The 23,212-nt window shown below is 47.1% G+C and overlaps 1 protein-coding gene across 17 annotated transcripts in view; it reads left to right on the forward strand.

Moving 5' to 3' along the window:
* Positions 1-23,212, forward strand: part of SIRT3 (sirtuin 3) — an 84,734-nt gene that overhangs the window by 327 nt on the left and 61,195 nt on the right. For 5 of the 17 annotated variants that reach the window (XM_073573982.1, XM_073573989.1, XM_073573981.1 and 2 more), the window contains exons 2-7: positions 1,970-2,065; positions 2,148-2,242; positions 3,995-4,087; positions 4,162-4,264; positions 4,387-4,527; positions 19,509-20,528. In XM_073573982.1, coding sequence (XP_073430083.1) covers positions 4,012-4,087; positions 4,162-4,264; positions 4,387-4,527; positions 19,509-20,388 — 1,200 coding nt within the window. In that variant the 5' untranslated portion in view covers positions 1,970-2,065; positions 2,148-2,242; positions 3,995-4,011 and the 3' untranslated portion in view covers positions 20,389-20,528. Of the gene's footprint in view, positions 1-41; positions 155-174; positions 564-1,626; positions 1,689-1,969; positions 2,066-2,147; positions 2,243-3,994; positions 4,088-4,161; positions 4,265-4,386; positions 4,528-19,508; positions 20,529-23,212 lie in introns of those variants that run through there. The other 12 variants (XR_012231834.1, XR_012231836.1, XR_012231835.1 and 9 more) reach the window with 6 other exon arrangements.

Raw genomic sequence — 23,212 nt, forward strand, 5'->3', positions numbered from 1 at the left:
TGCACATTTCACAAATGCTGGGCACTTTTCACAGGTGCAGCGTCTGCGCTTTTCACAGGTGCAGCGTCTGCGCTTTTCACAGGTGCTGCGTCTGCGCATTTCACAGGTGCTGCGTCTGCGCATTTCACAGGTGCAGCGTCTGCGCATTTCACAGGTGCTGTGTGCATATTTCACAGGTGCAGCATCTGCACATTTCACAAATGCTGGGCACTTTTCACAGGTGCAGCGTCTGCACTTTTCACAGGTGCTGGGCGCATACTTCACAGGTGCAGTGTCTGTGCATTTCACAGGTGCTGGGCGCATATTTCACAGGTGCAGTGTCTGTGCATTTCACAGGTGCAGTGTCTGCATTTCACAGGTGCTGGGCGCTTTTCACAGGTGCAGCGTCTGCGCATTTCACAAGTGCTGGGCACGCTTTTCACAGGTGCAGTATCTGCGCTTTTCACAAGTGCAGCGTCTGTGCATTTCACAAGTGCTGGGCGCTTTTCACAGGTGCAGCGTCTGCGCATTTCACTAGTGCTGGGCGCATATTTCACAGGTGCTGGGCTGGGCGCTTTTCACAGGTGCAGCGTCTGCATTTCACAGGTGCTGGGCGCATTTCACAAGTGCTGGGCGCATATTTCACAGGTGCTGGGCGCTTTTCACAAGTGCAGCGTCTGCGCATTTCACTAGTGCTGGGCGCATATTTCACAGGTGCTGGGCTGTGCTCTTTTCACAGGTGCAGCGTCTGCATTTCACAGGTGCTGGGCGCGCTTTTTACAGGTGCAGCGTCTGCGCATTTCACAAGTGCTGGGCGCATATTTCACAGGTGCTGGGCGTGCTTTTCATAGGTGCTGGGCACTTTTCACAGGTGCAGTGTCTGCGCATATTTCACAGTTGATGGGCGCACTTTTCACAGGTCCAGCGTCTGCGCATTTCACAGGTGCTGGGCGCATATTTCACAGGTGCTGGGCGTATATTTCACAGGTGATGGGCGCACTTTTCACAAGTGCTGGCCCCATTTCACAAGGGCTGGGTGCATTTCACAGGTGCAGCAACTCTGCGCATTTCTGCCTCTCCACCGTTTGCCACTCTGCCGTATGATCCATATTCTGCCTATAGTAAGCTGTTGCCATTATTCCCAGGTGCTGCGTCTCCACGCATTCAGGAGCACACATTTCTGCCTCTTGGTGCACATTTAGGGTGTGTGCACATGTTGCGGATTTTGCCCTGCTGATCCGCAGCAGTTTCTGCTGCGTTGTACAGTACCATTTAAGTCTATGGAAAATGAAAAACGCAGTGCACACGTTGCGTATTTTTCCGCGCGGATTTGTTCTGGTTTTAAATTTGCAGCATGTCACTTAGGGGCGGAATCCACAGCGGTTTGACACCTGCTCCATTACAGGTGTCAAACCGCAGGGGAAAACTGCAGGCTAATCCGCACTAAATCCACAGGTAAAACGCAGGTCATTTGACCTGCGGATTTAGCCAAATCTGCGTGGAAAAATTTGCAGCAGAATCCGCAACGTGAACCCTAAGGAGCAGAAGGCGCACATCCAGGAGCGCGCATTTCTGCGTCTCCACCATTTGCCACTCTGCCGTATTATCTGTATTCTGCTTGTAGTAAGCTGTTGCCTTTATTCCCAGGTGCTACGTCTCCACACATTCAGGAGCGCACATTTCTGCCTCTCGGCACGCATTTAGGAGCGGTAGGTGCTCTTTCAGGAGCTCGCATTTCTGCCTCTCGGCACGCATTCAGGAGCGTGCATTTCTACCTCTCCACCATTTGCCACTCTGCCGTATGATCCGTATTCTGCCTGTAGTAAGCTGTTGCCTTTATTCCCAGGTGCTGCGTCTCCACGCATTCAGGAGCTCGCATTTCTGCCTCTCGGCACGCATTCATGAGCGTGTATTTCTACCTCTCCACTGTTTGATACACTGCAGTATGATCCATATTCTGCCTCTAGTAAGCTGTTGCCTTTATTCCCAGGTGCTGCGTCTCCTGGAAGGTGTGGGTTTGCCAGAGCTGCTGATTCAATTACCAACATTGCCTATTTCGGAGACTGCGGACGACCTGAAAAGTCAGGTAATGCCATGCACAAGCTCTCGTCTCCTTCTCTATGTATCTGATATTTTTTGGTGAGTGACCAGATGTCTCCTGATTGTAGGCAACTTTGAGGACTCGTGCCTTCAAGTATCACCTGGAGTTGGGACGCAACAGCCAGTCATACGACGCTCTCGCGCATATTCCCGATAACAGTAGGTGAGACTGAGGTCCGATGGCTCGTGTTGTGGGGCGCAGGTCTGATGGTTCATGGTGTGGGGCGCAGGGCTGAGCATGGTGTGGGGTGCAGGGCTGACAGCTCGTGGTGTGGGGCGGAGACGTCAGTTCTTTTTGCGGATTCAAAGCCGCAGCTTTTCCGCAGTTGAAAATCCGCAGCATGTGCACAGCAGATTGTAAATCACATAGACTTACATTGTACTGTACATTGTCTTCAGAACTGCTGCGGATCCGCAGAGGCCAAATCCGCAGCGGATCCGCAGCGTGTGCACATAGCCTAACAGCGGCATTTGCCATGTTAACAGCCAATGGAGTCCACATCATGTGCAGGGAGACGTACCTATATGTCCAAGGTCGAAAAGGGGTTAAAAGGTATCATAACTACAAGATTATTATTTTGTTTCTCCCCCTGAGAACAATCTTTTTTTCAACTGGCTAACCTTTTTTTTTTTTTTTTTTTTTTATCCCTTTTATGACCGATAACTTGTACCTCCGTCCCTGCCTTTGATGCGGCTCCAGTGCTGAGCCCACTTTATTCCATGACACGTGACAGCGGATCTAATCATTCATCAAGTGCCTCTAACAGCTGTAGGTGGCACCTGTGGCTGTTCACAAGTTAAATGCTGCCGTCAATCACTGACAGTGGCATTTAACACTCACCGTCCGTAAGGGTGTCACAAGTCCCTCCTGTCGGCGTCCCTCTGATCGGTAAACAGCAAAACAAGAAAAAAATTAAAACAACAGAATTTTGGGTTTTTGGTCGCTGCAACATTGCAATAAAAATAACAGGCGATCAAAACGTCATATCTACCCTTAAATAGTATCAATAAAAATGTCAGTTCAGGGAAGCAAAAAATAAGCTCTCACCCAGTGCCATATCCTGAAAAATGAGAACGTAATGGGTCTGGGAAAATGGCAACAAACGCAAACATTTCTGATTATTTTTTCCACTACTTGAATAATAAACTATACATCTTTGGTATCTGCGTACTCGTACTGACCTGGAGAATCATATTACCAGATAATTTTTACAAATATAGTGACCATGGTAGATAAAAACCCCAAAAACAATTGTGAAATTGCACTTTTATGTTTGTAATTTCACCGCACTTGGAATTTTTTTTCCCATTTTTCAGTATGCTGTATGGTAAAATCAATGGTGTCATTCAAAAGTACAATTCGTCCCGCAAAAAAAAAGATCCTTCATATGGCTATACTGATGGGAAAAATAAAAAAAAGCTATGGCTCTTGGAAGAAGGGGAGGGAAAAAAACGAAAAATTGAAAATTGCCTAGGGCTGAAAGGGTTAGTGTATCTGTGGATGCAATGTGTCAGCCTATATAAATGCATGGCAGTGTTACAGATATGTCCAGGCTCTATGGCTTCTCATCATCTACCGTAGTTGTTTTCTTCCAGTAGCACAGAGGTTAATCGGGGGAGGCAGCAGAGTCAAGGTTGCTGGGATCACCGCCACCTAGACTGACTGCACTAGGAGCCTATAGGGATAGTGTATGATGGGGAGTACCCAGACAGCAGGCGGTCACAGGCGACACATGACAGCCCAGCACAGGAAGCACAACTATATACATAACACGCTGTATTTGCAGAGCAGAGGCTGCTGTAGGGTCATTGGCTCCGACAGACACTATTGTATTTGCACAGTTACAGAAAGCAGAGAGAGATTATTTTTTCCTATAAATGCACCATTTAGGCTCTTAGTATATATTCTGTGCAGTCTCACAGGGAGAAAATATGGCTTTACTATGTGTTTCCTACCAGCCCTTTAAGAAAATGGTTCTGGTGGCGTCATCATCACCAATACTGAGAGGTAAGATATAATAATGAACCTCGATACTGCTCATCTTTACACCGCCCTCTTCATCTTTTAACTCTTTCCTTCAGTGCGGAGGATCCATGGAAGCCCGTTTCATCTGCTGCCACTTACTGGAAGAAATAAGTTCTCACTATCGCATGGCAGCAAAACTGGACTTATCTCATGTCCGCGGCAAGTATTATATACAGTGACATGCCTTCTATCCAAGCACAATGCTTATAAGTGGAGATTGTGTATCCACAGTACATGAATGTATTATTTTTGTAAAAGATCTAATCTCCGCTTCCCCACAGTTTGGTGCTAGCCCATAGCGTTAAGAGCAGCTCTACCTCCATCACGGATGTGGCCAAGAAAATGAAGGATGGCTTCTACCGTCATGTATTGGTCATGGTTGGCGCTGGAATCAGCACAGACAGCGGGATCCCAGATTTCAGGTAACTCTGACATGTCGACACTATAGTATAGTTATAAGATGGAAGTTATACTTATACCTATAGACATAGTGGCTTTATGTGCTACACTTATGTCAGCACTATGTTCCAGGGGCGGACACTGATAGCTTGGGGCCCCTGTGCAAGAAATGTGTCTGGACTCCCCTCCTTTTATGGCGACAAAGCTACATATACACTACTGTTCAAAAGTTTGGGGTCACCCAGACAATTTCGTGTTTTCCATGAAAACTCATTCTTTTATTAATCAAATGAGTTGCCAAATGAATTTAAAATCTAGTCCAGACATTGAAAAGGTTCGAAAAATAGATTTTTATTTGAAATAATACATTTTCTCCTTCAAACTTTGCTTCCGTCAAAGAATACTCCTTTGCAGCAATTAGAGCATTGCAGGCCTTTGACATTCTAGCAGTTAATTTGCTGAGGTAATCTGGAGAAATTTCACCCCATGCTTCCAGAAGCCCCTCCCACAAGTTGGTTTGGCTTGATGGGCACTTTTTGCGTACCATACGGTCAAGCTGCTCCCACAACAGCTCAATGGGGCTGAGATCTGGTGACTGCGCTGGCCACTCCATTACAGATAGAATACCAGCAGCCTGCTTCTTCCCTAAATAGTTCTTGCATAATTTGGAGGTGTGCTTGGGGTCATTCTCCTGTTGTAGGATGAAATTGGCTACAATCAAGCGCTGTCCACAGGGTATGGCATGGCGTTGCAAAATGGAGTGATAGCCTTCCTTATTCAAAATCCCTTTTACCTTGTACAAATCTCCCACTTTACCAGCACCAAAGCAACCCCAGACCATCACATTACCTCCACCATGCTCGACAGATGGTGTCAGGCACTCTTCCAGCATCTTTTCAGTTGTTGTGCGTCTCACAAATGTTCTTCTGTGCGATCCAAACACCTCAACTTGGATTCGTTTGTCCATAACACTTTTTTTCCAATCTTCCTCTGTCCAATGTCTGTGTTCTTTTGCCCATAATAATCTTTTCCTTTTTATTAACCAGTCTCCGATTATGGCTTTTTCTTTGCCACTCTGCCCTGAAGGCCAGCATCCCGGAGTCGCCTCCTCACTGTAGACGTTGACACTGGTGTTTTGCTTGTACTATTCAACCCCTTTCCTACATTAGACGTACGATTCCGTCCATGTGACCTGGGACCTAAGTCCCAAGGACGGAATAGTACGTCTAGCGCGATCAGCTGCGCTCACGGGGGAGCGCAGCTGATCACGACCGGGTGTCAGCTGATTATCACAGCTGACACCCGGCACTATGTGTCAGGGGCGGTCACGGACCGCCCCGACACATTAACTCCTGGCACACTGCGATCAAACACGATCGCAGTGTACTGGAGGTTTAGGGAAGCATCGGGATGGGGCTCCCTCTGTGCTTCCCTGAGACCCCCACAGCAGCGCGATGTGCAGCGCTGCTGCGGGGGTCTCCTTCCCTGCAGGTCCCCGAATCCAAAATGGCGGCGACCTTCGGGGGCCTGCAGGGAGGCAGCTTCCTCATGCCTGCAAAGCGCAGGCACGAGGAAGCCTTCTGCACTGCCTGTGACAGATCGCTGATCTGTCACAGCGATCTGTGATGTGACAGATCAGCGATCTGTCACATGAGAGTTATGTCCCCCTTGGGACATTGTAATAAAGTTAAAAAAAAAAAAAAAAAAAAGGTAAAAATAATTTATAAAAAATCGCTAAATAAATTAAAACAAAAAAACAATAAAAGTACACATATTTGGTATCGCCGCGTCCGTAACGACCCACCCTATAAAACTGTCCCATAGTTAACCCCTTTATTGAACCCCTTAAATAAAAAACGAAGCAAAAAATAAAGATTTATCGTCATACCGCCGAACAAAAAGTGCAATAACGCGCGATCAAAAAGACGGATATAAATAACCATGGTACCACTGAAAACGTCAGTTTGTCCCACGAAAAACAAGCCGCCATACAGCATCATCAGCGAAAAAATAAAAAAGTTATAGCTTGCAGAATAGTGATGCAAAAATAATTGATTTTTTTATATAAAATTGTTTTCATTGCATTAAAGCGCCAAAACATAAAGTCATAAATGAGGTATCTCTGTAACTGTACTGATCCGAAGAATAAAACCGCTTTATCAATTTTATCTCACGGTGTAAACGCAGCCTCCCAAAAGAAATTCATGAAACGCTGTTTTTTGTTGATTCTGCGTCCCAAAAATCGGAATAAAAAGCGATCAAAAAATGTCACATTCCCGAAAATGGTACCAATAAAAACGTCAACTCGTCCCGCAAAAAATAAGACCTCACATGACTTGGTGGGTCAAAATATGGAAAAATTATAGCTCTCAAAATGTGGTGATGCATAAACTTTTTACAATAAAAAGCGTCTATTAGCGTGTGACAGCTGCCAAATATAAAAACCCGCCATAAATAGTAAATCAAACCCACGCCCCCCCCCGTTATCACCCCCTTAGTTAGGGAAAAATAATAAAATTTAAAAAAATGTATTTATTTCCATCTTCCCGTTAGGGTTGGAGTTAGAATTGGGGGGGGGGGTTTCCACTGTTTTGGTACATCAGGGGCTTTCCAAACGCGACATGGCGTCCGATCTCAATTCCAGCCAAAAACGTCAAATGGCGCTGCTTCCCTTCCGAGCTCTGCCATGCGCCCAAATAGTGGTTTACCCCCACATATCAGGTATCAGCGTACTCAGGACAAATTGCACAATAACTTTTGGGGTCCTGTTACTCTTGGGAAAATAACAATTGGGGGTGAAAAGATAATTTTTGTGGAAAAAATATGATTTTTTTTTTTTTTAATTGTACGGCTGTACGCTATAAACTTCTGTGCTCACCACATATCTAGATAAGTTCCTTGGGGGGGTCTAGTTTCCAAAATGGGGTCACTTGGGGGGTTCCACTGTTTAGGCACATCAGGAGCTCTCCGAACTTGACATGGCATCCGATCTGAATTCCAGCCAATTTTGCAGTGAAAAAGTCAAACGGTGCTCCTTCCCTTCCGATCTCTGCCATGCGCCCAAACAGTGATTTTCCCCCCCCCCCCACATATCAGGTATAAGCGTACCCAGGACAAATTGAACAATAACTTTTCCAGTCCAATTTCTCCTGTTACCCTTGATAAAATAAAAAAATTGAACCTGAAGTAATTTTTATTGTGAAAAAAGTTAAATGTTCATTATTATTTTATTTATTTATTTATTTATTTTTTTTTTTTTTTATTCAAAAAATTCCTGTGAAGCACCTGAAGGGTTAATAAACTTCTTGAATGTGGTTTTGAGCACCTTGAGGGGTGCAGTTTTTAGAATGGTGTCACTTTTGGGTATTTTCTATCATATAGACCCCTCAAAGTAGCTTCAAATGTGATGTGGTCCGTAAAAATAAAATGGTGTTGTAAAAATGAGAAATCGCTGATCAACTTTTAACCCTTGTAACTTCCTACCAAAAAAAAATTTTGGTTCCCAAATTGTGCTGATGTAAAGTAAACATGTGGGAAATGTTAATTATTAAGTTTTTTTGAGTGCCATATCTCTGTGATTTAAGAGCATAAAAATTCAAAGTTTGAAAATTGCAAAATTTTCTAAATTTTCACCAAATTTCCGTTTTTTTCACAAATAAATGCAAGTTATATGAATGAAATTTTACCACTAACATGAAGTACAATATGTCCTGATTTTTTTTTTTTTTTTTTTTTTTACAGGGGTATGGTACCCAGGGCCTGGAGGACAGTCTCCTCTCCTCCACACCGTGGGTACCAACCGCACATGAGACGCTTAACTTCCCTCATGGTGGGCATAGCCACATGCGGGAAGTAAGCAATTCTCATGCATTCCTATGGGTGCAGAATCGCGGCAATTGTTTGCGATTCCGCACAAAAGAATGAGCATGCTGCGATTTTTTTTTTTTTTTTTTTTTTTTTTTTTTTTTTTTTTTTTTTTTCCGCGATGCGATTCCGCCGCGGAAAAAAGCGCAGCATTAGCACAGCATGTGCGGAATGCCATAGGAATGCATGGGGGGCGTTCTGTACACGATTTTTAAACGTTTTCACGCCATAAATCGCGGCAAAAACGCTACGTGGGCACACAGCCTAAGAGTTTTTGCAGAGTCAAAAGTAAGAAAAGGTTGAATTCTAGAAATGTTTTTGAGGTGCAGATAACAAGAGCGAGCCAGTGATCAGATGTGGGGGACAAAGGAAAGCTCAGAGTCAAGTATGACCCCAAGACAGCAGGCATGTTGCTGGGGAGTAATAGTGGAACCACACACGGAAATGGCAATGTCGGGTATAGGTACATTAGTAGCAGGAGGAAACACAAGGAGTTCAGTCTTTGACAGGTTCAGTTTCAGATATAGTGAGGACATGATGTTAGACACAGCGTTTAGACAATCGCCGGTGTTTCTAGAAAGGCTGACGTGATGTCAGGAGAAGAAGCGTATAATTGGGTGTCGTCAGCGTAGAGATGGTACTGGAAACCAAATCTACTGATTGTTTGACCAATAGAGGCAGTATACAAAGAGAAGAGGAGGGGGCCTAGAACCGATCCTTGAGGAACCCCAACAGTAAGGGGAAGATGAGAGGAGGAGGAGCCAGCAAAAGATACTGTAAAGGAACGGTCAGAGAGATAGGAGGAGAACCAGTAGAGAACGGTGTCCTTGAGGCCAATGGAACGGAGCATAGTGAGGAGGATCTGATGATCCATAGTGTCGAATGCTGCAGAGAGATCCAAGAGAATTAGCATGGAGTAATGACCATTTGATTTAGCTGTTAGTAGATCATTAGAGACTTTACTGAGGGCAGTTTCAGTAGAATGTAAAGAGCGGAAACTGGATTGGAGAGGGTCGAGAAGAGAGTTTTCTGAGAGATAGCAGATAAGACGGGAGTGGACCAGGAGTTTAGAGATGAAGGGAAGATTAGAAACAGGTCTATAGTTAGCGGCACAGTTTTGGTCAAGGGATGTTTTTTTAAGTAGTGGATGTATGATGGCATGCTTAAATGAGGAGGGAAATATACCAGAAGAGAGAGAGGTTAAATATTTTAGTTAGGTGAGGGGTGACAGCAGGGGAAAGGGTCTGGAGTAGATGTGATGGAAATGGGTCACTGGTGCAAGTGGTTGGGCGAGAAGATGCAAGGAGCCTGCTTACTTCTTCTTCTGTGACTGGTTCAAAGTCAGAGAGTGAGCAAGATGCAGTGGGGGAGGGAGGACAGTGCATGGTATGAGGTGATTGGGAGATAATTTCCTGTCGGATATGGTCAATTTTTTCTTTTAAGTAATTGGCCAGATCGTCACCTCGAAGCTCCGTGGTAGGGGCCTGCATTCTTGGGTTGAGTAGAGAATGAAAAGTGTCAGAGACATTTCAGGTTATTGGACAGTGAGGTGATGAGGGTGTTGAAATAGGTTTGTTTTGAGAGGTGAAGGTCAGTGTTGTATGTTCGAAGCATAAACTTAAAATGGATGAAATCTTCGGGTAGGTTGGATTTTCTCCACAGACGTTCAGCGCACCTGGAGCACCGCTGCAGGAAACGTGTTTGCAGGGTGTGCCAGGGTTGTCGCCGTCTGTGTTGTGGTGTTCTATGTATAGGGGGTGCAAATTCATCCAGGGCACTTTGAAGTGTTTCATTGTAATGCTTCAATGCAGAATCAGGACATGAAAGGGAGGAGATGGGGGCCAATGAAGTGTGCAAGTTCTTCATAAGTTTCTGGGTGTTAATGGCCTGTATGTTTCTATAAATATGGGCAGTGGGGGTGAACTGAGCAGCCTGGCAGTTCTTGATAGAGAATGAAAGAAGGTTGTGGTCAGAGAGCGGGAGAGGGGAGTTTACAAAATCATCCACTGCACAAAGCCGAGAGAAGACCAAGTCGAGGGAGTTCCCGTCTTCATGCGTTTGGAGAATTAGTAAGCTGCGAAAGGCCAAACGAGGAGGTTAGAGATAAAAGATGAGTAGCAGATGGGGACAGTGGAAGAGCATTAGGGATGTTGAAATCGCCCATGATGAGGGTAGGGATGTCACAGGAGAGAGAATGTGGAAGCCAAGTGGCAAAATGATCCAGGAACTGATGGGAGGGGCCGGGAGGACGATATACCACCGCCACTCGCATGGAGAAGGGGGTGTAGAGTCTGACGGCATGGACCTCAAAAGAAGGAAAGACAAGTGAGGGTACTTGAGGGATAACCTGAAAGGTACATTTTGATGATAGGAGTCGACCAACTCCACCTGCTCTATTGTCTGATCTTGGGGTATGAGAGAAGTGTAGTCCCCCCGTATGATAGAGCAGCAGCGGTAGTGTCTGACTGCTGAATCCAGGTTTCAGTAAGAGCCAGGAGGTTAAGAGAATTAGAAAGGAAAAAGTCATGAATGAAGGAGAGTTTGTTACACACTGAGCGAGAATTCCTAAGTGCACAATTAAGAGAGACAGATGGCATGCAGGGAATATTAATAAGATTAGAGGGATTTCTGAGTGTAGCAGTTGGGGGGGTTTGACTTTCTATAACATGAGGGACCAGGGTTGGGAGCAATGTCTCCTGCGACTAGGAGAAGGATAGAAAGAGTGAGCAGATAGTTAAGTGATTTGTGAGAGCGTCTCTGATGTTGAATGGTGGGACTGAATGGATCTCTGCAATTTAGCAATGTGAAAAGAGTGTGCTATACATAAGAGAGGAAAGGAGTGAGTGGCCAATATGGACGGAGTGTAGAGAGTTAATACCAGGGCGGTGAATGTGTTATAAATGCAGCGGCCAGGATATGAATTATACAAATGCATGTGGTAAATATTTGGGGTTGCCCAAATGTACAGGGAAGAGATATATTTATGTGTCTTACCTGTCTCCTGCCCTGTCTAACTGCCATGTTATAACTGCCAGCGTACTTAGATACATGTACTTTGATTACATGTACATAAATGCCCCCTGCATAAATGCTGTCCCCAGGCTAGCTCTGAATTTATAGAAGGCCACTTCTAAGATCTTTTTTTTTTTTTTTTTTTTCTTTCTCTCCTTACTCGTTAGCAATCAAACTAAGTTAGGACAGCAGGACACAATAAATGTATTTAGCAGATATACAAGTGTCCAGGCCTACATGGATCATAAACCACTTTGAAAAGTTACTTGACCTCAATAGCATAAGGGGACAAGCAGGGTGAGTTGAAATAACTATATACCATTATATATGCTGCAAACATGAATGATAGAGGTTGAACACATGCAGGATTCAGTGAAGTTGCTGGAAAGAGTTAAATACCATTATATATGCTGCAAACTACCTCCATCATTGAGATTTAAACTACCTCTATCATTACCCTTTCCACCACCTCAACATTGCCCTTTCCATCACCTCCATCATTGCCTTCTCCTCCACCACCCCCATCATTGCCTCACACTCCCATCATTGTCTTTTCCACTACCATCATTACCTTCTCCCCCACCCCCATCATTGCCCTTTCCACCACTTCCATCATTTCCTCCTCCCCCAACATCCCCATCATGTCCCTCTCCATCACCCCCGTCATTGCCTTCTCCTCCACCTACACAAACACACACAGACACACACAGCAATAGTGTTGAGCGATACCATCCGATATCGTGAAATATCGGATTAGATCGGACCGATACCAAAAAAGTATTGGGTATCGCCGATTCCGATACCGGAAACCAATGCAAGTCAATGGGACAGAAATATCGGAATTAAAAAAAAACCTTTCTTGTAGGTTAATTCTACATGAAGAAAAACAACTCAGAATAATGTAGAATGTATTGGGGGAGGTGGAGGAGACATTAAAGGCATAGAGGTTTAGCCCAATCAAATGGAATAGCAGGAATACATTTTTTTTTTTTTTTTTTTTTTTTTTTTAAAAGACGTTCGGAGTTACAAAGATATTGACAATGTTAACCTTTTTTTTTATATTTTGTCAGATATGTATGTTTCACTACTTCCATGCTCTTCACCTTCTTGTTTACTTCTCCCACACTTTCTCCTTCATGATCCTCAGCAGCAGCATCTTTTTCATCAACTACTTCTTCACCTTATTCATCTTCTTCTTCACCTTCCTATTATTCTTCTTTTTTTTTCTTTTTTTTTTTTTTTTTTTCCATTATTCATATTCTTCTTATTCAACTATTATTCTTCATATTCTACTTCATCTTCTTCCTATTCTTCTTCTTCCTCATATTCTTATTTGTGACAGGCATTCCTATAGTTGTTGTTTATAAAAGTTTGAAGATTGCACCTTCCGTTCTGCCTGTCACAAAAGATTTACAGCAGGATTTGTCCGCGTTCAGTTTGGCCTGCAGCAGCAGGCATTTTCCAGGGGCACCACGAGCAGGAACGGACTCAACCAAATACACTGCTTACTCTTCTGCTTATAATTTAAATAATATCTTTTGCTCTGTTTCTTGGTCTTCTGCTTCTTGGTCGTTGTCTTCATGTTCTTTGTCCTCTTGGTCATCTTCTTCAGGGTCATCTTTTTGGTCTTCTTCGGGGTGGTGTTTCGGGTCGTCTTCAGGGTCATCGTTTTTGTGGCCGTCGTCTTCTTCGGGGTGGTCTTCAGGGTTGTCGTCAGGGAGATCCAGAGTGATAATAAACAAAAACCATTTCCAAAAGCTTGAACTTGGAAATGTAGCAGAAGGTACAAGAAGGCTGAGGAACTGCCGAGAACCAGCTGACGGTACTGGAACCCGGATGGGTAGCCGAAGCTGCAAGAGCCAATGGAACTAGCGAGGACCAGCTGACGGTGCTGGAACCCGGTTACTAAGCAGGAGGTACCTGTGCTAGAAAGCACTACCAAGGACCAGCAGACATTGCTGGAACTCGGATACCGAGAAGGAGGCACCTCAGCCAAAGGCACTGCCGAGAACCAGCTGACGGTACTGGAACCCGGATGGGTAGCAGAGGGTACCCATGAAAAACAAAGTTGCAAGGCCGCGAGCCGGCCGCAGTTACCGAAACCCACAGTCCTTACAGGGGGTGCTTGTCCTATTGGCACTACGGAACCAGCCTTTATTACCAGAACCCACAGCCCACATAGGAAGCACCTAAACTGCAGGCACCATAGACTTGGCTAACCCGACCACAACACGACAGGACAACGTATTGGTGACAAAGTGACGCTGACACTTGCCGGAAACAGCTGGCGTGCTGGAACCAAGCTGGGCAGGAGGGAGTACCCGTGCCAAAGACACTGCCGAGAACCAGCTGACGGTGCTGGAACCCGGAGGGGCAGCAGAAGGAACAGAGCCAATGGCACAACCGTGGACCAGCTGATGGTACTGGAACCCGGTTACGAAGCAGGAGGTACCTGTGCTAGAAAGCACTACCAAGGACCAGCAGATGTTGCTGGAACTTGGATTCCGAGAAGGAGGCACCTCAGCCAAAGGCACTGCCAAGAACCAAATGACGGTACTGGAACCCGGATGGGTAGCAGAAGCTGCAAGAGTAAATGGAACTAGCGAGGACCAGCTGACGATGCTGGAACCCAGAGGGGCAGCAGAAGGAACAATAGCCAATGGCACTACCGAGGACCAGCTGACGGTGCTGGAACCCGGTTACTAAGCAGGAGGTACCTGTGCTAGAAAGCACTACCAAGGACCAGCAGACGTTGCTGGAGCTCGAATACCGAGAAGGAAGCACCTCAGCCAAAGGCACTGCCGAGAACCAGCTGACGGTACTGGAACCCGGATGGGTAGCAGAAGGTACCCATGGAAAAACAAAGTTGCAAGGCCGCGAGCCGGCCGCATTTACCGAAACCCACAGTCCTTACAGGGGGTGCTTGTCCTATTGGCACTACGGAACCAGCCTTTATTACCAGAACCCGCAGCCCACATAGGAAGCACCTAAACTGCAGGCACCATAGACTCGGCTAACCCGACCGAAACACGACAGGACAACGTTTTGGTGGCAAAGTGACGTTGACACTACCCGGAAACAGCTGGCGTGCTGGAACTAGGCTGGGCAGGAGGGAGTACCCGTGCCAAAGAAACTTCTGAGCAGCAACTGGCGATGTTGGAGCCCAGGGTCAATCAGGGTGTAGGATGAGGCCTAATTTCATCAAGTTTAATATCGGTTGTAGACTACTACTGATTTTAACCGTGCTCCAATTAGGCCTCTGGCTCCACTGTCTCTATTATTTACCCTAGCCTCCAACACCGCCAGTTGCTGCTCAAAAGTGCGGTCTGCACAATCAACACTTGTTCCTGTGTTACTGGGGTTCAGTCACGTCAGTTGATCCCCTGTAGGGGAATGTCGACAGAGCAGGAGACATTGCCGGACACACATCAGGGGATCAGTTGACGTTACTGAACCCCAGTAACACAGGAACAAGTGTTGATTGTGCAGACGGCACTTCTGTGCAGCAACTGGTGGTGTTGGAGGCCAGGGGAAACACTAGAGACAGAGTGGAGCCAGAGGCCTAATTGGAGCATGTTTGAAATCAGTAGTAGTGTGAATGTGGAGGCAGCAGTAGACATTACCGGACACACAGCAGGGGAGCAGCTAGCGTTACTGAACACCACTAACACTGGAGCATGTGTTTTTCTCTGTGCAGACGGCACTTCTGAGCAACAACTGGCGGTGTTGGAGCCCAGGGATTACAGTTCAGGTGGTAGAAACATGAACAGAACAGGAGACCTGGATACTGTTGCCAACCAATTATTTATTCTGGAAGAGGACTGGCAAATTCTGGCGAGATCCAGGCCTTGTTCATTTTCAGAAAAGTAAGCCGGTCAACGTTATCGGACGATAGTCGCGTGCGACGGTCTGTTAGTACACCACCTGCGGCACTAAAGACGCATTCCGATAATACACTAGCAGCAGGGCAAGCCAGCACCTCCAATGCATACTGGCTAAGCTCTGTTCATGTATCCAGCTTAGAGACCCAAAACTTGAAGGGGGAAGAGCCGTCTGGGAATACACTGACAGGGCAAGACATGTAGTCTGTCACCATCTGACGGAAACGTTGCCTCCTGCTGACTGTAGCCGCCTGTGATGGTGTAGACATTTGTGGCAGGCACACAAAACTTTTCCACATTTGGACCATACTGGTCTTGCCTTGTGCTGAGGCGCTGCCTCTGCTCCCTCTTTGTGCAGAGCTTCCTCCACTGCCTCGACGCACAGAGCTGCTTTGTAGAGCACTAGCAGCACTGCTCTCGGGTGGAATGGGCAACATGATGGAATGCACCAGTGTGTCTTGTTACTCCCGCATTTTACGCTCCCGGTTCAACGGTGGTATGAGGCTTTGTAAGTTGTCCCGGTAGCGAGGATCTAGGAGGGTGTACACCCAATAATCAGCCGTGTTGAGAATGTGGGTGATGCGGCGGTCGTTTCTCAGGCAATGCAGCATGAAATCAACCATGTGCTGCAGACTCCCAACAGCCCAAGAAACGCTGTCCCCTGCTTGAGGCGTCATCTCTGCCTGCTCTGCACCACCCCACCCTCGCTGTACATACTGACTAGAGCATTGTGTACCTCCCTCCTCTGGAGAGAGGTCTTTGTCCTCCATTGACTCCTCCTCATCCTCCTCACAAAGTGTCCCATGCCTAGGCCTTTGTGAGGAACCACGTAGCGCAGACTGTCCAGAAGCAGATGGCATTTGTGACTCCTCATCTTCCACCTCTTCCAAAACATCCTCCCTTAGTGCTTGCAGTGTTTTTTTGAAGCAGGCAGATAAGGGGGACAGTCATGCTGACTAGTGCATCATCTGCACTCGCCATCCGCGTGGAATCATCGAAGGCACGCAAAACGAGGCAGATGTCCTTCATAGAGGCCCACTCTGTGGTGGTGAAGTGTGACCGGCGCACAGTGTGACTTGTTTGCGCCTGATGCAGCTGGTACTCCATTACTGCTGCCTGCTGCTCACACAACCGCTCCAACATATGTAACGTTGAATTCCACCTGGTGGGTAGGTCACATGATGCGATGTTCCGGAAGGCGTAATCTGCGCTGCAGAGCTGCAATGCGTGATCTTGCCATGCTGGAACGCCGCAAGTGAGAGCACTCTATGCGGACCTTGTGCAGCCGTGCATCAAGATCCGGATAGTCCCTCAGAAAGCTCTGCATGACCAAGTTGAGCACATGTGCCAGACATGGGATGTGAGTGAGGTTGCCTAGGCCCAGAGCTGCCACCAGATTTCGGCCATTGTCACACACTACCAAGCCTGGCTGGAGATTCGCTGGCACAAACCACACGTCGCTCTCCTGCTTGATGGCATTCCAGAGCTCCTGCGCTGTGTGGCTTCGATTCCCCAAAGAAATTAATTTCAGTACGGCCTGTTGACGTTTGGCCACGGCTGTGCTCATATCGGTCGTAACAGGCTCCTGCAGCGCTGATTCTGAGGAACTGGAGCATGAGGAGGAGTCAATGTGTACAGACTGGATTCTTGCAGTTGGCAGAACACATTACAGCGCCACACTCCAGATCTGTACCCGGCTCCACAACATTGACCCAATGGGCAGTGAGGGAAAGGTATCGTCCCTGTCCATGGTTATTGGTCCACGCATCGGTGGTCAGGTGGACCTTGCTACTGACGGCGTTTAGTAGCGCATGTTTTATTTTTCCCTCCATATGCTTTTGCAGGGCAGGGACGGCTTGCCTGCAGAAATAAAAGCGGCTGGGCACGGTGTATTGTGGGACTGCCAATGCCATGAAGTTCCGGAAGGTGTCAGTCTCCACCAGCCTGAATGAGAGCATTTCAAGGGCCAGTAGTTTGGCAATGCCAGCATTCAGAGCCTGTGCTCGAGGATGGTTTGCCGATTATGGCCGCCTTTTCTCCCATGCCTGTGCTACCGATGGCTGTAGAGTGGCCTGGGAGTGAGGATGAACGGGAACGTGGTGCTGTGGGTGGAATGTCACTGGGTCTCTGGACAACAGTGGCAGAGATTCTTCCATGGCGATCCTGTGAGGAAGCCGAACCAGCTGTGTGTGAGCTGGAGGAAGAGGCTACAACACAAGCTGAAGAGGTGGTAGGTGGTGCTGTAGGTTGGCCTACGTCTTCAGTGTATCTTTGTAACTCCACCACGTGCTTGGTCCGCACATGTTTCCACATATTTGTGGTATTGAGGTTGCTGACACTTTTCCCTCTTTTGACTTTCTGATAACACAGCTTGCATTTGACAAAGCAAATGTCCCTGCAACTGTGTCAAAAAAGGACCACGCACTGCAAGTCTTGGGAGCGCCTGTTTTTGGCTTTTAGAAGAGGAATGCTCCTAACGGGTGCCGAAGTGGAGGCTACAGGCAACCAAGTCTGCCCCCTCCCTCTCCCTCCTGTTTTGGCTGTTTTGGCCATTCGGGGAATCTCTTCCTCAGAACTGCTCCCACCACCTTCTTGTTCCTCACGCCATGATGGATCAAGGACCTCATCATCTACACTCCCCTCTTCAAACACCTGCTTCTCCTGGGTAGTCTCGCCAGCACCAGAAACTGGCACCTGAGTCTCATCATCTGATGCGTACTGAGGTGTGCTGACGATAGGCACTGGCCTACCGCCTCTTCAGATTCAGAGGGACAAAGCAGTTGCGCATCACTGCATACTCCCTCTTCACATTCTTGAATGCTGCTTGGCTGGCCCCCTCTTTCCAAGCCAACAGATTCAGAGAACAGACGTAGAGACTGATATGGCTCCTGTCCAGGGTTCTCTGACTGCCTGGGCAATTTGGCAGGTGGCGAAGAGACAGATGGTTGCTCTTCAGTGCTCTGGCCCTGAGAGGATGTGGAAGTCATTGAAGTTGATGCGTTAGCTGGCATCCAGCCGACAACGGGTTCAATTTGTTCGTCGCGCAGCAGTGGGGTACGGCGAGGTCCTACAAAGCTGCGCATAAAGGACTGTTGCCTGTAAAACTGGGGGACGCTGACTCACTGGTGCTCGCAGCAGGCACAGAATCCCCAAGGTCCTCTCCCTGCTGAATTCCCACGTCCTCTCCCTACTGCAACTCCACACCCACGACCACGTGCCTTACTCCCTGCCTTCTTCATCTTGGTAGACTGAAAAAGATAGGCAGAAAAGTACAAAGGGGGGGCTTAGGCTAGTTTCACATTAGCGTTTTTTTGCGCAGCGCATCGTGCGCATAAACGCAAAGAAAAACGCAAAACAAATGTGCGTTTTTTTTTCTTCATGCGCACGCTGATGCGTCAAAATAACGCAGTGTTACTTGCGTTTTACATGCGTTTTTGCATGCGGTTGCGTTTTTTATGCGCATGCGTTTTTAGGTGTGACATTTCACAATAGCAAAATCTTTGACCACCAATGGGTCACCAGTGGGCGTGTTTCATTGGAATGTTTTATAGACCCTGTACTGTTGAATTCATCAGATTTTGCTGCTGTTTCCGGTGTCAAGATGGACCTGCGTCTGGATAATTTCCGCTTCAAGCTGGATCTTGACATTGCGCTGTCTCAGGCGTATGTCTTTTGTTGCCAGCAAGAAAGGGAGAGGGAGAGACAGCAGAGACGGCAGCGGCGTAGGTTTTGGAGGCATCCAATCATCGAACTCCGGCCAAGCCGTGGAGCATATCACACGCTGTACAGCGAGCTACAGGAAAACCCGGAGAAATTTGCTGACTATACACGGATGTCCCAGGAAAGCTTCCTTGACTTGCTGGGTATGGTTGAAGGAAACATCCGGAGAAGGGACACTCAGCTCCGGCGTGCCATTCCTCCCGAAGAAAGGCTCCTTGTCACCTTACGGTATGTATGTTGTTATGTTTGCATAATTTTTTTGGCTTTTTATTTTTTTTTTTTTTTTGGTCCAAAAAATTAGGTTTTTTTTGGCTATTGATTTTTAACATTATTTTTGTGAAATTGCTTTTTTGCATAATGGTTTTTCTTCTGGCATGTACTAATCCCAAGCCTTTATAAAATGTTTTTTTGCTATGTTGTATTAAAAAAACATGCAAAATAGTTAGGCCATGTACTTTTTTATTTTCAGTGTTTTTAGTAATACCCAAGACAGAAATATAATTATTTTTTCTTTTTATGTTTGGCAGGTTCCTGGCAACTGGAGAGAGTCTTTCATCCCTGCATTTCCAGTACCGGCTGGGAATCTCAACTTTATCTGGGATTGTTGCCGACACCTGCAGGGCTCTGTGGGATGTTCTGTGTCCGGAGTTTCTGCCATTGCCCACTGCCGAAAAGTGGCTTCAAATATCGGAGAAATTCTGGGCAGTCTGCAATTTCCCGAACTGCCTAGGAGCGGTGGACGGGAAGCACATCCGCATCACAAAACCCGCAAGAAGTGGCTCCGAGTACTACAACTACAAGAAGTACTTTTCCACAGTCCTAATGGCCATTGCGGATGCAGACTGCCGGTTTGTGGCGGTGGACATAGGGGCATTCGGACGGGGCAACGATTCACAGACTTTTAAGAACTCTGATATGGGCTGGAGGTTGTACGGCAACCATTTCAATTTTCCACTGGCACGGCCTCTTCCCCAAACTCCACCACTGCCATTTGTAGTGGTTGGGGATGAGGCATTTCAGATGTGCCCAAACCTGCTGAAGCCGTACTCCAGCCGTGACTTGGACCACCGCAAGAAAATTTTCAACTACAGGCTTACGAGGGCTCGCAGGACTGTAGAGTGCGCCTTTGGCATTCTAGTGTCCAGATGGCGAATTCTCAGCACCGCCATCAATCTCAAAATGGAAACAGTTGATGAGGTCGTGAAGGCATGCGTGGTTCTCCACAATTTTGTTATGGCAAAGGAGCGGCCGAACTTTGACATGGATGAGCCTGCTGCCAACCCTTTGCCAGATTTTACTCAGCACCCTCTTCGGTCCTCAGTCGAAGTTGCCCAAATGAGGGACCAATTTGCGGACTACTTTTTATCCGATGTTGGTCGTGTAGCATGGCAGGATCAAATGGTTTAATAGTTTTGTTGTTTGTTAAAAATAAAATACATGGTTTTTTATACCTGTACCCAGTGTACTGTGTCTTAATAAACTCCACTACTCATCTGCCCAGGTTAAATTGAAGAAAGGGAAACCACCATAAAAAAAAAAAATATATATATATATTTATATATATATATATATATATATATATATATATATATATAAATATATATATAAATTTTTTTTTTTTTTTTGGTGGTTTCCCTTTCTTTACTTTCTACCGGATGGTCAGCCATCCAACTCTGAAAGGGATACTATATTTCATTTTTGTTATATATATATATATATATATATATATATATATATATATATATATATATATATATATATATATATATATATATAAAAAAGAAATATAGTATCCCTTTCAGAGTTGGATGGCTGACCATCCGGTAGAAAGTAAAGAAAAACAAACCATAGTGTAGGGCGCAGTGTGTGCAGGCGGCGAAAGACACAATAACCAAACATTATTTTGAAAAAAAAATATAACATTTATTTAAATTATTTTTTAGTTGCTGGAAACTGGGGGGTGTGGAGGGATGAGGAACGGCTTTGGGTGGAGTAAGGGGTTCTAGGGGAAGGAGGAACCAAAGAAGTGGGGGAAGGGAGCTGAGGCAAGGAAAGTTGTGAAGTGGGAGGTGAGGGAGGAGGGAGGGTAAGAGTCCTCCTCTTTGTTTTTTTAGGACGGTGGCCCGTCGTCTTCCTGCTGTCCTCGCTTGAGCCTGAGGACTGGCTAGACCCCGGGGACCGCCTTGAGCCTCTGGACCGCCTTGAGCCTCTGGACTGCCTTGAGCCTCTGGAACGCCTGGAGGCTGGGGACTGGCTGGAGCTGGGGGACCGCCTGGCACTTGTTGACCGCCTGCCAGGATCTTGTTCCAGCTGTGGCATGCTGGAGGTGGTGGATGTCCTGGCAGGGGCCGTAAATATTGAATGCGGGTCCCCCAGCTGATGCTGCTCCGAGGTGGTGGTGGTGGTGGTGGCGGTCCATGCAGGCGTGGTGGCTGTGGCGGTCCATACCGGGGTGGTCCTCCCGCTGGTGGTGGTGGTTGCGGCGCTCAAGGCAGGGGTGGTGACGACGGGCCATCCAGTGGTGGTGGCGGCAGCAGTGGTGGGCCAGGCAGGAGCAGCGCTTGGCATGGTGTTGGCGGGTAAGTGTCCAGCTGCACTCGGACTTGGGGCGGTATATTGGTGTCCGGCGAGGCTTGGAAGTGTGGTGGCTGTGCAGTGATATGCAGCAGAAGTAGGTAATGCTGTAAAACGAGTCAGTGGTGGCACCGGTGGAAATGCCACCACTGACTGCTGCATAATCCTACTCTGCTGCATAGCCTGCATAAAAGCATTGTTGCAGGCCTGCATGACAGTCAACTGGAGGTCAGGGGTAAGGTGTTCCGCCGTGTCCCGAGCTATTTGGGTATAAAAATGATGCGCTGGTCTGGCGAGGTCGACTTCCAGGCGCTCAAGGCGACCCTCGATAGACTTGTAGCGTTGGTCCAAAAGGAGGAAACCACTCTCAAGTCTATCGGAGAGTGCCTTGAGGCTACTCTGAAAGACCGAGCTCAATTCAACGAACTCGGGCATGAGAGGCCTGTCCAAGGTCCTCTGCCGCTGCTGGCGGGAAGTGCCCGCAAAACCAGTGGCAGAGACCTGGGACAGGGGAACACCTGAGCGACCAGCTTCCTGGTCTCCAGATGACTGTGGTGCAGACCTGCAAGGTGCTTCCTCGCTGATGGATGGCTGGGAGGGGTCCGGGGCAGCTTGATGAAGGACCGCTTCGGGACCAGGTTGCAGGGTGCTGCTCCAGGTGCTGTGAAAAGAAAAGAAAGAAATTACTACCATAAATTAACAATCGCCAACTCCTGTGGAATAGAAAAGCACAGAATAAAACACAATACAACTAGAAAATACTTACGTTCGGGAGGCAAGGACCGGTCTTAAAAATGCCAAGGCACGATGGTATCGGTACTTCGTGCCGGTCCTTGCCGCAGCACCACTGCGAACCTTATTCTCCTGACGGATATCCCTGTTGAAGCGGTCCTTCATCGAGCGCCAACGGGTTCTGACTTTGTTCACTGTGATGGAAAAAAAAAAAAGAAAAAAAGTAAGACTATGCACTGGAGGCTGTGATCATCCAACTGTGTGTGATGATAGAAACTCCATGGAGTTAATAGCATCACACACAGTTGGGTGATCCCGGCCAAGATCACTGCTGCATCACACTGCATTTAAATACTTACGAAAATCCTTGCGGACCCGGGGAGAGGCATTGTCCCAGCCATCCATCAGCGATGCGGCCACCTCGTTCCAGAGCCGCCGGATCACCACGTTGTCCGAGTGCAGTTGGTGACGGGTGTCCCACAACGGGACTCGCTCCTGGACTAGACGGATGAGCTCGTCGTTGTCCAGGGCGAGGTCCTCCTCCCGCTGTGGAGCCTAGAAAAGAAAGACAAACATTAATCTTTGAAAGATTTAAAAAAAAAAAAATATCGATAACTAGCTGAAGAGCCCGGCGCTGCCCGGGCATAGTAACTAACTGTGGTTAGTTATATAAATTTAAAATTATCCTCCATCCCATAGTCCCGTGCCCATATTCCATCATACATATCCTCCATCCCATAGTCCTGTGCCCATATACCCATCATACATATTCGCCATCCCATATGCCTGTGCCCATATACCCATCATACATATTCGCCATCCCATAGTCCCGTGCCCATATACCATCATACATATCCTCCATCCCATGCCCATATACCCATCATATATATCCTCCATCCCATAGTCCCGTGCCCATATTCCATCA

This window comes from Dendrobates tinctorius, unplaced genomic scaffold, assembly GCF_039654945.1.
Source record: "Dendrobates tinctorius isolate UK_male_01 unplaced genomic scaffold, ASM3965494v1 ptg000037l, whole genome shotgun sequence".
Lineage (NCBI taxonomy): Eukaryota > Metazoa > Chordata > Amphibia > Anura > Dendrobatidae > Dendrobates > Dendrobates tinctorius.